At 54.1% G+C, this 15,658-nt stretch overlaps 1 protein-coding gene across 11 annotated transcripts in view; it reads right to left on the reverse strand.

Moving 5' to 3' along the window:
• The window catches only part of CCDC57 (coiled-coil domain containing 57), a 113,544-nt gene extending 111,765 nt beyond the window's left edge, over positions 1–1,779 (reverse strand). For all 11 annotated transcript variants that reach the window (XR_006268651.1, XR_006268650.1, XR_006268641.1 and 8 more), the window contains exon 1: positions 1,686–1,779. Coding sequence is in view for 5 of the 11 variants with exons in the window: in XM_043463919.1 (XP_043319854.1) it covers positions 1,686–1,731 (46 nt within the window). In the remaining 6 variants the exon portion in view is untranslated. The remainder of the gene's footprint in view (positions 1–1,685) is intronic.
• Between the last annotated feature and the right edge of the window lie 13,879 nt (positions 1,780–15,658).

Raw genomic sequence — 15,658 nt, forward strand, 5'->3', positions numbered from 1 at the left:
GGTTTCTAAAAAAAAAAAATCTTCTAAATTAAAAGGAACTAACACTCCTTAGAGAAATTTCTGATTCGAGGTTAGGTCAAGGAAAGCACAAGATTGAGTCCAGAATATCCTATGGTACCAGATAATAAGGAAGTGCTCAAAATGTTGAGGATAGGCTAAAAAGGACACAGAAGCTAACCTGAATGGGCCAAATTTGCATAACAGAGCAACAAAATAAATGATAGTAATGAACTTCTGTGTGTGCATGCTCAGTCTTGTGTGATTCTTGGCAACCCCATCGACTGTAGCCGGCCAGGGTCCTCTGTCCATGGAATTTTCCAGGCAAGAATACTGGAGTGGGTTGCCATTTCCTGCCCCAGGGGATCTTCCTGCCCCAGGGATTGAACCCCCATCTCTCATGTCTCATGCATTGGCAGACAGATTCTTTACCACTGAGTCACCTTGGAAGCCCTTAGTAATGGTCTATAACCTATGAAATAGAATTAAAATGTCTATGCCAAGATAAATAACTGAATAAATTAAAATATGGAAGGTTCTTCCTTACAGTAGAATTACAACTTAAAAAGTAAAAATAATGGAAATGAAAAAATCACTCTGTGGCAAAAGCAACCCTTACAATTGTTTCAGAAAATGCTCACTTCTGGATGATAAAATTAGTGATTGGCAGTATGGTTATAAACAATATATTCACACACTTTCAAACTAACTAACTCCCCATGGGAAAAATGGTAACTCAGTGATGGAAACACCTTATAGATTATCTCCTAACAAAAACAACTAAAGTTAGTGTCAGCAGTAATGGGACAAATCGACATTATACGACTCCTGATAAGATGCAGAAAAAAACACAATTTCACAGGTAAGGTTTTTCTTACCAAAAATGCCTAACTTAAAAGTAATCGTAAGGGAACATCAGATAAACCCAAACTGAGGGGCATTCTACAAAATAACTGACTCATAAAAGTCAAGGAATGACTGAGGAAGAGCTCCAGATTAAAGAATAAGAAAGAAAACACGAACGGTCCTGGACTGGATCTTGTAAAAGAGAAAAGTCATCCGTGGGATAATTGCTGAGTCTGAATAAATCCTGTACATTAGATCATATTTTTGTATGAGTTAAGTTTCCTCAGTTTGCTAAAAAGAACTATGGTAACATAAGAGATTAACATTTGGGGGCACCTCGGTAAAAGTACCGAGGCAATCTTTATACTTCTTTTGCAACTCTTTCGTAAATCTCAAATAATTTTTTTTCTTTAGTTACTCTGGACCAGGCTGTCTGGGTCTGAACCTGTCCTCACTGGCTGTGGAACCGGTAAACTCTCCCATCTCTGCAGCGCCCACCTCTTCAGGTTCCTGAAGGGGTCGAATAACAACGCAGAAAACTCAAAGCGTGGCGCCAGCGAACGCCCCAGCCTTCCCACCCCGTCTGCGACACAGGCGCTGCAGAGAAGAGTCCGGGCTCTGCGTACCGGGCTCCACGGGCCCGGCACCGCTCTCGCGCACACAGCCCTGCAGGGTGGCCCCAAGGGAGTGCGCGGCGTCTGGCAGGACTTGGACGTCTCGAGTTTTTCCAAGAAAAGCGACGACGCCCGTGAAAAGCGACCCAAAGGGCCACACCTTCTCGTGTGGCGGGCCCCTGAGGCCCCTCGACGCCCCGCCGCGTAGCCCCTGCGCCCGCGCCTCACCCGGAACGCTGGCCCCGAGCAGCCTCTTGTCCCTCCGCGTTGCCATGGTAACCGGAGTCTGTCGGCCGCCGTCCGAGCGCTCTCGGTACAGCGCTCGGGGTCCGCCGGCCGGAAACGCGAGCCCTGACATCTGGTTCCGGGTTCTTCGCTCCCCGCCCGTGCGCAGGTACACCAGAGCGAGGAAGGCTCCGGACTATAGGGGGATGGCAGGTGGCCGGGTTCCGCGATCCCGCCGGTCTCGTAGCCCCGAAGCTGTTGGCGGCTCTGACGGGTCGTGGTGGGGCCTACAGCGAGCTGTACCTGGGAAGGAAGGGGCCCAGGCTGCACGTGGGCGTGGAGCGGAGTAAACGTCCTAGACCACTAGAGTTGCGTCCTCACGCGTGGGTCCTCCGGCAGTGAAACACGCAGACACTGCGAGGGGGCTCCGGGAGAGGCGGGCAAGCAGTGAGCTCTGCGTGCCCGGGGGGAGCGGGCTCAGGGTGGCGGATGGCCTTTCTGGCCAGCACCCTTGTTCTGGGCGCCGTTGCACTGTGTGCTTGACTTATGAGAATTAGTGTTTGCACTCATAACCTGTGTGCTTTGGTGTTTGTGTGTTCAATTATGAGTTAAAAACAACAACAACAACAAAAAAAACAACCACCTCACAGAGGCAACGAGCAAACCATTATGCCAAGGCCCCCATCCCATACTTGGAGACCCTCTTCCCCAGCATCTGAAGGTCTACTGGAGCTGAAGAGGACCACTTGTCCCAACAAACGGAGACACCCATGTTCAGCCTGGCCAGTGGCACCGCGGAGCTCCAGGAAGTAATGGGCACAGAGACAGTGGTGGCAGCAGAGAGGGGGACATAGTCTTTGGTCCAGCCTCTCCTCCCCATCTGTGTTTTCTCCACCCTGATGGCATTCTAGCTGCACAGGGTCCCCAAGCTGTTCCTACCAGACCTCTCAACACAGTTAATAGTAAGAAAAGCTCTGCTTTAAGAGGCAGCTCTTTGAGGGAGGTCCAGGGGTTGTTAAACATCAGGCAGATCAATAATTCAAGCCTCCTGGAAAATGGAAGATGTGATCCTATCAGTGCACAGAAACCACGTGAAAATAGCCTACCTGCCTGGAGAAGCCATAGAGGATCCGCATGACCTTTAACTGATATCCCATAGGCCCTGGGCAGCCTCACTACTGCCCCCAGTCCAGCTTCAAAGGGCAGTTCAGCTTCAAACCTCAGGCCCGCTCCTCTTGGTACAGTTTTCTGGGACTCTGTTCGCTCTTCTCATAAAGTAGAGATAATGCCTTCCATTCCTCATGGATTTAAGAATCAGAAACAACAATATGAACTACATGGGTGCTGGGTCAGCCCAAGTGAAGGGGCTCTGGGGTGTGTGTGTATAAACCAAAAGGGCCGAGAGGATACACACTTTTGAATAAAAATAAATCCTAACAACAAATATGAGCTCTGCACCTCACCATCCACGTTCTGAAACCTGACCAACCCCACCATGACCCTCTCCCTCCAATTACCCCCACACTAACCCTAACCGGAGCCCTGACCTTGACCCTAACTCTTGTGACTTCACCAACACTAATCCTACCCCCTAACTCTGACCCACCCAACCATAACCCTGTCCCTGCAATAAACCCCACCCTGACCCCGACCCTGGGCACTAACCCTAAGGGTGGCCCTTGATTCCTATGGTGGGGCCAGCTCCTACCACTTCAACCGCCCAATATCCCAGAACCTCTGATTCCCTCACCTGAGCCCCAGATAAGGCTTCTGGAGTGCTGGGCCCAGAGAGGGATGGTACTCCCCTGCCCCTGCACATCATGCAGCCCCCAGAATGATGGAGGCCAGTGGTGGGCCCTCAGCATCCTGGGAAGGACCTTGTCACTCCTGGTGGGCCCACCACCCCACTAGGGTCTGCAACTTTGTCCACTTGGGCTCTGAAGCTCGGCCCCTTATCTCTGCCCCATGTCCAGGAGTTCAGTAGATGCTCATGGAAGGGGAGAAGGGACACGCTGATCACTCTCTACCCAGCTCCCTGTCCGATCTTCCCACAGGTCAGGCCAGACCCAACATTCTCCCCATCTGTCTCCCCCGACCTGCCCACCATCCTGCCGGTCAGACCAGACCCCCTCTTCCACCCAGAATGCCCTCTGCCCACCCTGCAAGGCAAGTGACCCTTCAGCCAGCCTGCTGCATCCACACTGTAGCCAGTGCTGACGGACCGTGTGTCTGTCCTGGGGCCGCACAGTGACCACAAACCAGGGGTCTTGAGACAACAGTTCTGGAGGTCACAAGCCCAAATCAAGGTGTCTGCAGGGCTTTGCTCCCTCCAAAGACCTGGATAGAATCCTGACCCACCCTTTCCAGCTTCAGGTATCTAGTGGCGCTATCCTTGGTGTCCCTCAGCCCACTGACACATCACTCCACTCTCTGCCTCCATCATCACATCGCCTTCCTCCTGGATCTCTCTTCACAGGTTCTTTTCCAAAGACACCAGCCCTATTGGGCTAGACCTACCCTGCTCCCATGTGACCTCATCTTAACTAATTACATCTATAAAGTTCCTACTTCCAGTGACTTCCCTGGTGGTCCAGTGGCTAAGACTCCACAACTCCCGATGCAGGGAGCACAGCTTCGATACCTGATCAGGGAACTAGATCCCACATGCTGCGACTAAAAATCTCTCATGCCACAATGAAGATTGAAGATCCTGCATGCAACAACTAAAACCTGGAACAGCCGAATATATAAACATATTTTTAAAAGTCCCTATTTCCAATACATGTAACTCCATGGCTGATTCATGTCAATATATGACAAAACCCACTGCAATGTTGTGAAGTAATTAGCCTCCAACTAATAAAAATAAAGGAAAAAAAAAGTCCCTATTTCCAAAGAAGGTCACATCCTGAAGTACTGGGACCAGAACACATCTTTTTGGGGCCATCATTCAACCCGCCACAGACTGCTTCCCCTGGGATGATAGCTCTCCAGGGCCAGTTGCCCACAGGCCACCCTGTTCTCACTCCTCACAGATGTGGTAACAGAACAGTGGAGGTTTAGGTTAACTCCCTGCCCAGCACCTGCATGACTAGCATAGCCAGGATCAAACTGTCCCTGCACCCCGAAGCATACGGTGGGAGCATGTGAGGGTTCAATGCCTGTGGGATAATAACAACATTGCAGGGCCGCTGAAGGGCCAGCAAAGGGCTAATGCTGGACCTTCCTGAGAAGCCAGTGGGCTCTGAGGAGCCCTGCTTCCCAGTATGTCATCTGGGATGGCACCCATATTGCATGGAGCCCTCATAGCCACACTCGAGTGATTCTAGAACTCTCCACACTTTACAGATGAGGAAACTGAGGCCAGGGCCCTCAGGAGTGGGCCAAGGCTGCCAGCCTGGAGGTGGGGGTCAGCCATCCTGCTCCCATTGGCGCCCCTCCTCCCCCACACCTAAGCTCAAAGCAGATGTCAACACTGGGTGGCAGGCTAGCTCATTGTGGGGTGGGTAAACCAGGATGGCCACCCATCAAAGGGCTGGACTTGGGCTCTGGCCCCCAGATCCTGGAATGTTGCCTGTCCTGGGTGATCATTGAGTGACCCCTGTGTGGGCACACTGGCCTGGCAGCTGGATGCCCTCTGAGGACAGTACCCCCTAGTGGTGGCAGAGAGAACAAAGAGCTGCCTGTCAAGGCCCCCATTCTGACTGCCCAGGACTCCAGGTCCTTCCTCCAGTTTTTGGCCACAGCACCCATGGTGCTGGGAGCTGACCTCACAGTGGGAGCCCTACTGCAGGCCTCTCATGGGGTCCCCAAATCACAGGGATCTGGGTGGGGCCAGCTTGGACACATGGCCTTGAGCAAGTCACTTCCCCCTTGGGTTAGGAAGGTGCCTGTGCTGGGCTGCAATGACCTACCCACTTGCTCACAGGCCCCAGGGCAGGAAAGGCCAGGCTGCTATCTGCTGCCTGGGCCTCTGTGTGCCCCGACGGACTTCCAGAAGGGGGTGGACCAATTCCCTGGTGGGATCCCAAGGAAATAGGGACCAGTGGGGGCTCCGTGGGAGATGTCCTTCACCCCTCACCCAAGAATGTGCCACGCCATGATCAGCCAGCTGAATGGTCCCTGCCCCCGTCCCCAAACAAGCAATGCCCTGTGAACTGGGCAGCAAACTGGGGCAGGGGAGGGCACCCTCATGGCCCACAACCAGGAAGGGCCTCTGGTGGCAAGCACAGCGCTCCTGGAAGATACTAGTAAAGAGGGGGCCCAAGGTAGCCATTTCCTAGAGGTCAAGGCCTGAGGCCCGGCTCTGGACGTGGGCAGGACAGAGGAGGGTATTCCTTGCGAGACTCATGTCAAAGGGACGAGCTGCCCAATGAGTGGGAACCAAGAGGGGGTGCGCCTCACCAGGTCAGCTGACCCCGACAGCCGTCTTGCCCGGGGGGCTGGTGTCCCCCTCACTTTGCTGTCCATTGCAGTTCTGGGCCAGGGGTTCTGGGCTAAGGAATTCCAGTCACCAAATCCCCAGAGACCATAAGGTCCACACTCTGGGGTGAAAGTGAGGAGGCCAAAGGTGAGGGAGGCCGGGAGCTGGAGTGGCCAAGCAGAGTGGGGACAGGACCCACTCGCATGCCTTCCTGGAAACCACCTGTGAGCTGGCACTCAAGGGGCAAGGGACTGGCTGTGTCCTACCCTCCCCTGAGTGCCCCCAGGCATTCTGCCGAGCTGTGCTGAGTCACCGGGAGGAGGAGGGCTGCGGTTGGCACAGGAAGGTTGAGCAAGGCCTTTCTTCTCGGTGGCTGCACCTACGCTCAGCCTGGCACGAAGCCTGGTCCACTCTCTCGGCCCCTTGGTGGCTCCTGGCCTGGCTCCTTGCCAATCCTGGCTGTGTCCTCCAGCCGTCCATGCCGGCCTAGTGAAAGCCAAGGGCGGGGTGGGCTGAGACATCCATATCCCCCACCTCAGGAGGACTTTCCTAGGCCTCCAGGGGCCAGGCAGGGGCTGGGGCATGACCTCTGTCCCCTGGGGCTGAGATGCTCCAAGTTGAGATTAGGGGGTGAGTGGAGAGCTATGAATCTGGGTACCACCTCAGAGAAGGCAGCCCAGGTGAGCCAGTTGGAGCCCTAGACAGTAAAATCAATTAACAAAAAACCCACACCCAGCTCACCCCTAATCAAGTAGGCAGATCCCCGGCGAGGGTAAGGTTGAGAGAGTCGGCCAAAGCAAGGTCAGGGGCTGAGAGCATGGCCAGAGCTAAGTTGTCTGGGCCACCAGGCAGCCCATCTGAGCAAGTGAGACCTGAATGGTGAAGGAGGAAGAGAGATAGAGGCCTGGGCGGGGGGGTGGCGGGGGGCGATTGGGAGGCTCCCTCTGGCCGCTGTGTGGGAAATGGGCTACGGGGGTGGAGAGGAGGCTGGGCGGTGTGTGGAGGCACCCTTCCCCAAATGACCTCACTCACCTGCATTCATGAAGTGCCTACTCTTTTCTGGGCACCATTCCAGACCCCAGGGCAGGCAAAGCTCTCCCAGCCTTGGGGGGCCACGGCCCGGGCCTGAGGCTCTGCAGGACTTCCCTGGGCCCGGATGTGGGAGTGGGGGAAAGAGGGACTCCAGGGGGAGGCCCACTGTGCAGGGGGCCCAAGGTACTGAGGGTCCTCAGGGAGCCTGGGATGCAGGGGTGCCTTGGGGTCACGAATAGGAGGATTGTCTCAGGGGCCCTGAGAGGGGACAGAGCTACCCTAAGATGGCCAGAGAAAGAACATGGGGTCTAAGAAAGTGCCACTGCATTTGAGGGGTCAGGGACCTGGACAAGGAGTGTGGAGTACAAGCGTTTGCCAGGTGCCCCCTGGGCAAGGTGTCCCCTGGGCAAGGTACCGAGTGAGTGGGAGTCTGTGCTGTGTTGGGCTCAGTCAGCCTCCTCGGCTGCCCCGACCTGGGAAGGGGCATCGTGCCTCACCTGGAGAGCAGGTGCACTTGCAGGTCAAGGCTGGCCATGTGAGCAGCTGCTGCCAGCACAGGTTGTGTGGTTGCCAGCTCTGTTCCAAGCCCCTGGCTGAGAGGGCTGTGCCAGACCTGCCAGCAGAGGGACCCCCCCACCAGCTCCCAGTGGTCTTCCAGCCCCCAGTCCTTCCCTGGCTGGCCACTCCACCGCTCTTAGCCATGCCTCGCTCAGGCCCTAGGTTGGGGCAAACAGCAACTGGTGAGGTGGGTGGGGGCACAGGGAGGTGACGTCCCACAGCAGCAACCCCTGAGCCTGCAGGACCCAGAGGGAGCTCTGTGAGCAGCAGACAGAGGAGCTGTCCATTGGGTCCCTGGACTGGGTGGCCTCCAGGAGGAAAGGAGGGAGGAATGGGTAGCAGGGACCAAGGTTGGAAGGGCTGCCTGTGGGGCCTGGAGGGCACAGGTCTGGGGGCACCCAGGGAGAGGGTGGTGTGTGGATACAAGGAGCAAATAGGGAGATGGGGGAGCTGCTGCCAGTAGGAATCACAGTGACAGTTCCAACCCCTAGGACCTAGATTGGCTCCAAGAAGGGCCACTGGGAGCCCAGACCCCCCCTCCTGCCCCCGCCCACAGCCCAGGATTGGGCAGAGATGGCAGAGCCCCAGTGGCTACCTGTGGGACCAAGGGCAGGTGGAATGAAGCAAGTGGGAGGAAAAGTGGGGGTGGTGGTGACTGGCTCCAAAGGGTTTGGGGCAGCAGGTGGGGGCAGGGAGAGCCCAAACCCTAGGGGCCATGCTCTACCCAGCCTCCAGACCAAAAGGCTGAACTAAGAGGGGAAGGTTGTACCTGCATCCACTGGTTCCCTTATCCCAGGGAGAGATGGGTCTCTCTGATGGCCTTGCCTGACCTGGTCTGGCTTCCCCAGGCTGGATCAGCCCTGCAGAGCCAGTGGCTTTTGCTGCAGCCAAGGCTCCAGACAACCCATGCCCTTTATGCCAGGGTGGACTGCTCCTCCCGCAGCACCCAGGCGAGCCTGCCTCCTGCTTTATACTCATCACTAAGGCCTCCGGCTTGGAGCTGATGATCTGCCCACTGATGTGCAAATGCTGGAAGGGACAAAGTACTGGGGCAGGGCTCTACTGCCCCAGGAGTATGAGGGGGAGATCAGGACAGCCTCTAGACCCAAAGGGATGTCCTTGCTCAGCAATATCTACTTCAGTTTAAACACAAGAGCAGGCTTATTTTTTTAAATCTATTTTTGTAATTATGAAAGTAATAGATCAACAAGTGGTGCTGGGACAACTGGATCTTTGTGTACAAAATAATAAAGTCTAATCCCCATCTCACACCATACACAAAAATCCACTCAACACTCGATAGCCAACACCTAAGAGCTAAAACCATAAAATTCTTGGAAGAAAACATAGGGGTACATCTTCATAGCAATGAATTATTAGCTATGATACCAAAAACACAACAACCAAAGAAACAAATATAAAACTTCTCTGTATCAAAGGACTATACAAGAGAGTGAAAAGACAACCCAGGAAATATATGATAAGGCTCTAGAACATAAAAAGAAATCTTAAGACTCAACCAAAAAAGACAATCCACTTTAAAAAATGGTACAAGACTTGAATAGATATTTCTCCAAAGAAGATATACAAATGGCTATTAAACTCATGAAAAGATGTTCACTGTCATTAGTCATTGTTGTTGTTCAGTGGCTCAGTTGGGTCTGACTGTGCAACTCCATGGACTGCAGCACATCAGGCTTCCCTGTCCTTCACTATCTCCCGGAGTTTGCTCAAACTCATGTCCACTGAGTCAATGATGCCATCCAACCATCTCATCCTCTGCCACCCTCCTCTTCTCCTGCCCTCAATCTTTCCCAGCATCAGGGTCTTTTCCAACGCGTCAGCTCTTCAAATCAGATGGCCAAAGTATTGGACATTCAGTTTCAGCATCAATCCTTCCAGAATATTCAGGGTAGATTTCCTTTAGGATTGACTGGTTTGATAACCTTGCTGTCTAAAGGACTCTCAAGAGTCTTCTCCATCCCCACAGTTCAAAAGTATCAATTCTTTGACCCTCAGCCTTCTTTATGGTCCAGCTCTCACATCTGTACATGACTACTGGAAAAAACCAAACATACCTTTGACTAGACAGACCTTTGTCGGCAAAGTGATGTCTCTTCTTTTTAATATGCTGTCTAGGTTTGTCATAGCTTTTCTTCCAAGGAACAAGCATCTTTTAATTTCATGGCTGCAATCACCATCCACAGTGATTTTGGAGTCCAAAAACATAAAGTCTCTCACTGTTTTCATTTTCCCTCCCATCTATCTGCCATGAAGTGATGGGACCTGATACCATGATCTTAGTTTTTTGAATGTTGAGTTTGAAACCAGCTTTTTCACTCTCCTCTTTCACCTTCATCAAGAGGCTCTTTAGTTCCTCTTGGTTTTCTGCCATTAGACTGGTGTCATCTGCATATATGAGGTTACTGATATTTCTCCTGGCAATCTTGATTCCAGCTTGTGTTTCACCCAGCCCAGCATTTTACATGATGTCATTAGTCATAGGGAAATGCAAATCAAAACAATATGACACCACTTCCATAAGATACCACTTCACACTTACTAAGATGACTTTGATTTTTCTAAAAATGAAAACTAACAAGAGTTGGCAAGGATGTAGAAAAATAAGAACTCTTATACATTACTGGTGGGAATGTAGAATGGTATGGTTAGAAAACAGTTTGGCAGCTCCTTAAATAGTTAAACATAGAATTATCATATGATCCAGCAAGTAGAATGGTATGGTTAGAAAACAGTTTGGCAGCTCCTTAAATAGTTAAACATAGAATTATCATATGATCCAGCAACTCCACTCCTAGGTATATACCCAAGAGAAACGAAAACATAGGTCCACACAGAAACTTTATAGGAAAGTTCATAGTGGCATTACTCACAACGTCCAAAAGCTGGAAATGACTCAAATGTCCATTGACAGATGAATGGACAACTAAATGTAGGTTATTATTCACTCATAAACGGGAATGAAGTTATAAAGACAACAATGTGGATGGACGTTGAAAACACTGTGCGGAATGAAAGAAACCAGACACAAAGGTCACATACCATGTGATGCTTTTTATGTGACAGAGGTGGAATAGGCAAATTCACAGAGACACAATGCAGGTTTGCAGTTTCCAGAAGATGGAGGAGGGAGAAATAGGAAATGATGACTTAATGAGTAGCGGATGGGTTTTTTATAGGATTTTATGGGTTGATGACTCCTAGAGTAGACAATGGCACCCCACTCCAGTATTCTTGCCTGGAAAATTTCATGGGCAGAGGAGCCTGGCAGGCTACAGTCCATGGGGTTGCAAAGAGTTGGACAGGACTGAGCGACTAACAGACAGATGAGCCACAGAATTAAAGGATGCCTGCTGCTTGGAAGAAAAGCTATGACAAACCTAGACAGTGTATTAAAAATTAGAGACATTACTTTGCCGACAAAGATCCATATAGTCAAAGCTACGGTTTTTTCCAGTAATCATGTATAGATGTGAGAGTTGGATTATAAAGAAAGCTGAGTGCCAAAGAATTGATGTCTTTGAACTGTGGGGCTAGAGAAGACTCTTGAGTGTCCCCTTGGACAGCAAGGAGATCAAACTAGTTGATCCTAAAGGAAATCAACCCTGAATATTCATTGGAAGGACTGATGCTAAAACTGAATGTTCAAGTACTTTGGCCCCCTAATTTGAAGAGCCGACTCACTGGAAAAGACCATGATGCTGGGAAAGATTGACGGCAGGAGAAGGGGGTGACAGAGGATGAGCTGGTTGGATGGCATCAACTCAATGGACGTGAGTGTGAGCAAACTCCGGGAGATAGTGAAGGACAGGGAAGCCTGGCGTGCCGCAGTCCCTGGGGTCACAAAGAATCAGATGTAACTTAGCAACTGAACAACAACAATAACATCTCTCACCTATGGATAGGAAGGGGACCTCAACACCAGGCTCCTTGTCTTCTCTTATTGAGATCTCCCCTGGAGCTGAGTCGAGAGAGAGAGAGCGAGAGAGAGAGAGAGATGTGGGCAGAGAGAGGCAGGGCATTTTGACACCAGTGTTTTGACAGAGTCCTGCAGAAGGGTAATGTACCGGGCCCTTTGGGAGACCTCAGACCTGCCTCCCGCTGGCCAGGATCCTCCCGCATTTGCCTGACCCCTGAGCTCAGGCCCCCAGTCCCACCTAGGGAGGAGTCACATTCCAGGGAACAGATCCACAGCAGGCTCACTGATCTCCCCTGGGAAGAGGGCACAAACAACACATGCAAAGGTACAGAGGCCTGGAGGAGAGCCTGGACAGAAGAGTCCCGGGAGCCTCTCAATCTGGCAGGGTCGGGGTGGGCGCTGCTCTGCCACATCCCCGGTCTTCACCTCTCACAGACATGCCATCCATACCTGGCCAGGCCAGTGGCCTTGTGCCCACTCCCCATGCCCTGCCTCTGCCTGCCCTGCCTCCTCTCTGCCACATCTGGGCTCAGGTCTGCACTTAAGTCCTTCCTCCCGCGGGGTCAAGCCCGTTTCCTCATCTATGATGGGCGAAGGGGAGAGGAGAGCTCCTGAGAGCATCACAGGGTACCACAGGGTGTGGCAGTGGCCTCAAGGCTGAGGCTACTGTCTTCAGAGCCCGTGGCCCTAAGAGTTCCCCTGTTTGCCCCCTGTGGGTGCCCCAACCTTAATGCCCTCACTGGCCGCCCAAGGCAGAGCTCAGTTGAGGACAGGGGTGGGCGTCAGGGGTACAGGGTGATGGGTGGCTTTGGGAAGATGGAGGGAGACTCCAGGCTGGGACAGGCCTCAATCTGAAAGCCAGCAGATAGATGTTGGTGCAGGAGGGAGTGGGGCAGGCTTGTCCCCATGGGAGCCCCGGCCTGGACCCAACCAATCCTGCTGGACGACAAGGCAGGAGGGGGATGTACCTGACAGGTGAACTGGGTGAGCTTTCAAGCCCTCCCAAGAGTGGCCACTTTACAGGCAGGACACTGAGGCCACAGCATGTCAGGGTTGACCTGGGCCAGCTGCATGGCTCCCTCTCTGTTGGGCCCCTTCACCCCACGAGAAGAGTCCTGGGCACACCCGCCCAGTGGCCCCACTGACCTTGGGTTCTGAATGCTCTGGGAGCAGCATCTACCCCATCTCAGTCCTGTCTCTTAATGGCATGGGCACTGTGGCCACCGAGGAGAGGGGCCATTGGCCCGCCCAAGTCTGCTACCCCTGCCTGGACCCAGCCCCCCACGATGCACTGCTGTCCCTTACCTCTCAGGTGACACCCTCCCTTCCGGGCCGTTGAAGGGTCAGGAGGAGTAGGCAACTGGGGCAGCCCTCCTTGGGACTGAGCTTGGCCCAAGGAACAGCAACCAGCCAGATCTGCAGGAGAAAGTCAATGGCTATCAGGGGATCACCCACCAGGACCTAAGGCAGAGCCCACCTGACCCCCAGTCACAACCCCTACCTCAAATTCCTGCTATGGACACCCCAATTTTCCCATAGAACCCCACTTCAGACATTCCCACCCGATTTGTTGTGGTTCGGTCACTAAGTCATGTCCGACTCTTTGCAACCCCATGGACTGCAGCATGCCAGGCTCCCCTGTCCTTCACTATTTCCCAGAGTTTGCCCAAGTTCATGTCCCTTGAGTCAGTGATACTATCCAACCATCTCATCTTGTGTTGCCCTCTTCTCCTTTAGCCTTCTGTTTTTTCCAGCATCAGGGTCTTTTCCAGTAAATCAGCTGTTCCCACCCCAACAGACACCTCCAAACCTTACCCAAACCCTCACCTCCCAGGCCCAACACTGGGTGGGGAGGACAGGTGAATCAGGGCTGGACTGGGCAGGGGTCTGGCCTCTGCAGCCTGTTTCTATCTCTGCCCACAGCCTGGGCCAGCCAAGTGGTCAATAGGTTAATTTTTCAGGGCTCTTGTTCTGAGAAAAAGCCGAGAGGCAAGCAAAGAGGAAGGGGAATGGCCTGTCTCAAGGAGGGGCCCGTGCACCACTGGCCTCGAGTCTTCTGGAAAGGCGGGCTCCCCACCCTGCATTGTGGAAGGTGTAGCCCAGGGGTGCTCTGAGTGAGGACCGGCTGTGACAGTCCTGTCTCCAGGTCCCTAAGAACGGTGGGGTACAGGAGCTAGACCCCACAGCAGGGTGCCCTAGCTCAGCCATCAAGCCTGTCCCATGACTTGGCTTTCTTCAACTGACCCAGCCTGCACTGGCCCCGATCCTGACCACAGGGTGGTGGCAGCAAGTGCTGGGTGGCACAGGCAGGCCTGGGGCAGGACAAATGGACTGGGTGTGGCCTGGAGTCAGGTGGGGTGCACCCAGGGCTCAAGGATGGGCCATCTGCATGGCCTCATTGAGCCCAGGAAGGCTTCCCCTCGCCTACAGTCAGGCTCTGTGTAGGAGCAGGAGGCCTGTCCCACACCCTCCCTGGGGGTGCTGCTGCTAAGACCCTCAGAAGTCTCTCCAGGTTTCAAAGATCATTTTCGGTGATAGTGGCACAGTGGAGCCTGGTTCCCACCCACTGGAGCTCAGACTCCGGGATGAGGATGGGCCTGGCAGACTTCTTCTCCCCTTGGGGACGGTGGAGCGCAGCCCACCCCCCAGGAGCTGCAGCGGCTGGGGAGGGGGTGCAGGCAGCCCTGGATGCTCCTCAGTGCATGTTCCAGGGCCTGATGGGACCTGCAGCTGTGATTTGGAACAACTGGAAGAATTAGAATCCAGGAAACGGGGCAGGTGGGGGCACTGGCAAGGGGCGTGGTGGGCCGCGGGAGAGGACAGGGCCAGGAGCAGGTTGGGTCATGAAGGAGAGCGTCCCCCCACCTCGCCAGGAGCAGCTGCACCTCCCCAGGTCACCCACCCGCTTCCCTTTCCACCCACTCCTTTCTCATAAAGGGGCAGCCTGGGGTGGGGGCTTGCCCAGGGCACCTGTGGGGGACCAGGCACTGCAGCCAGGCCTGGGGTGGGTTGCGCTGGCCTTTTCCGCGCCTGCCCTGCACCACAGAATGGCGCCCACTCCTTCCCTCCTGCGCTTAGGGCTCCTGGCCCTGGAAAGAAGCCTGAAGCACCCAGGGGGAGGTCGGGGCTTGGAAGGCCGAGGGTCTCAGGTGGCGGAGGTTCCTGGCCCTCTGTTGCAGGGCCCCGGTCCAGGGGAGGACCTGGGGGGAGTCTGCTCTGCCTTTCTGCTGACTGGCAGCAGATTGGTTTCCCATGCAGAGCCACACACAGCAGCCATCACTCTGCCACCCCGCTTCGGTCTTCCTTCACATCCCCAGTCAAAGCTAGGGGGACTTCCAACCTCTCGGTGAGACAATCCCTCTACTGCTAGCGGGGAGGGGGCGGGGGCTGGTAAGCAGGTGCCTGATCAGCCTGCCCCCCCTTTCCCCTCTGGTCTCCCATGGGAGACCATGTCTGAGGGGCCCTGGGTCTGAGAAACTGTTCTCTCCCTCCTAGGGGCTCCTGCAGGATCACAGTGTCCCTGGATAACCATCCCCAGCCCTCCCAGATGGACCCGGGGTGGACCCCAGGGACTCTCTCAGATCACTGGGTGGGGGACCTCCCCAGTCACAGAGTTCAGAGAAGGGGCCTCCCCAGTCCTAGTCTAAGGGGCGCCGGGAACAGTCAGGAAGACCCCAGCCACCCCACATCTGTCTCCCCTCGTTGGCCACTCTGAGCTCTTCCATTTGGGGGCAGGAGTCGGGGGTTGGGGGCTGTAGGCCTGGGGCTCTGGTCCCTGTGGTGGTGGTGGGGCATCAGCTCCCAAGTCTTATGAAGATGGGGTAGGGCATCTAGGTGAGGGCAGGGTGTGGGTCTAAATGATCTGAGGCAGAGCAGGGAGATGCCCCACCCCAGAGGTTGGAAGTCTCAGTACAGGGGTGGGATTCTCTTCTGTAGCTCTGCCCTGCACCCCCACGGATGCCCTCCCAGGTTGGTGTACCTTCTACCTCCAGCTGTGAGGAAGCCAGTGATCGTTGTTGGTTG

The sequence above is a fragment of the Cervus canadensis genome, chromosome 1 (genome assembly GCF_019320065.1).
Source record: "Cervus canadensis isolate Bull #8, Minnesota chromosome 1, ASM1932006v1, whole genome shotgun sequence".
Lineage (NCBI taxonomy): Eukaryota > Metazoa > Chordata > Mammalia > Artiodactyla > Cervidae > Cervus > Cervus canadensis.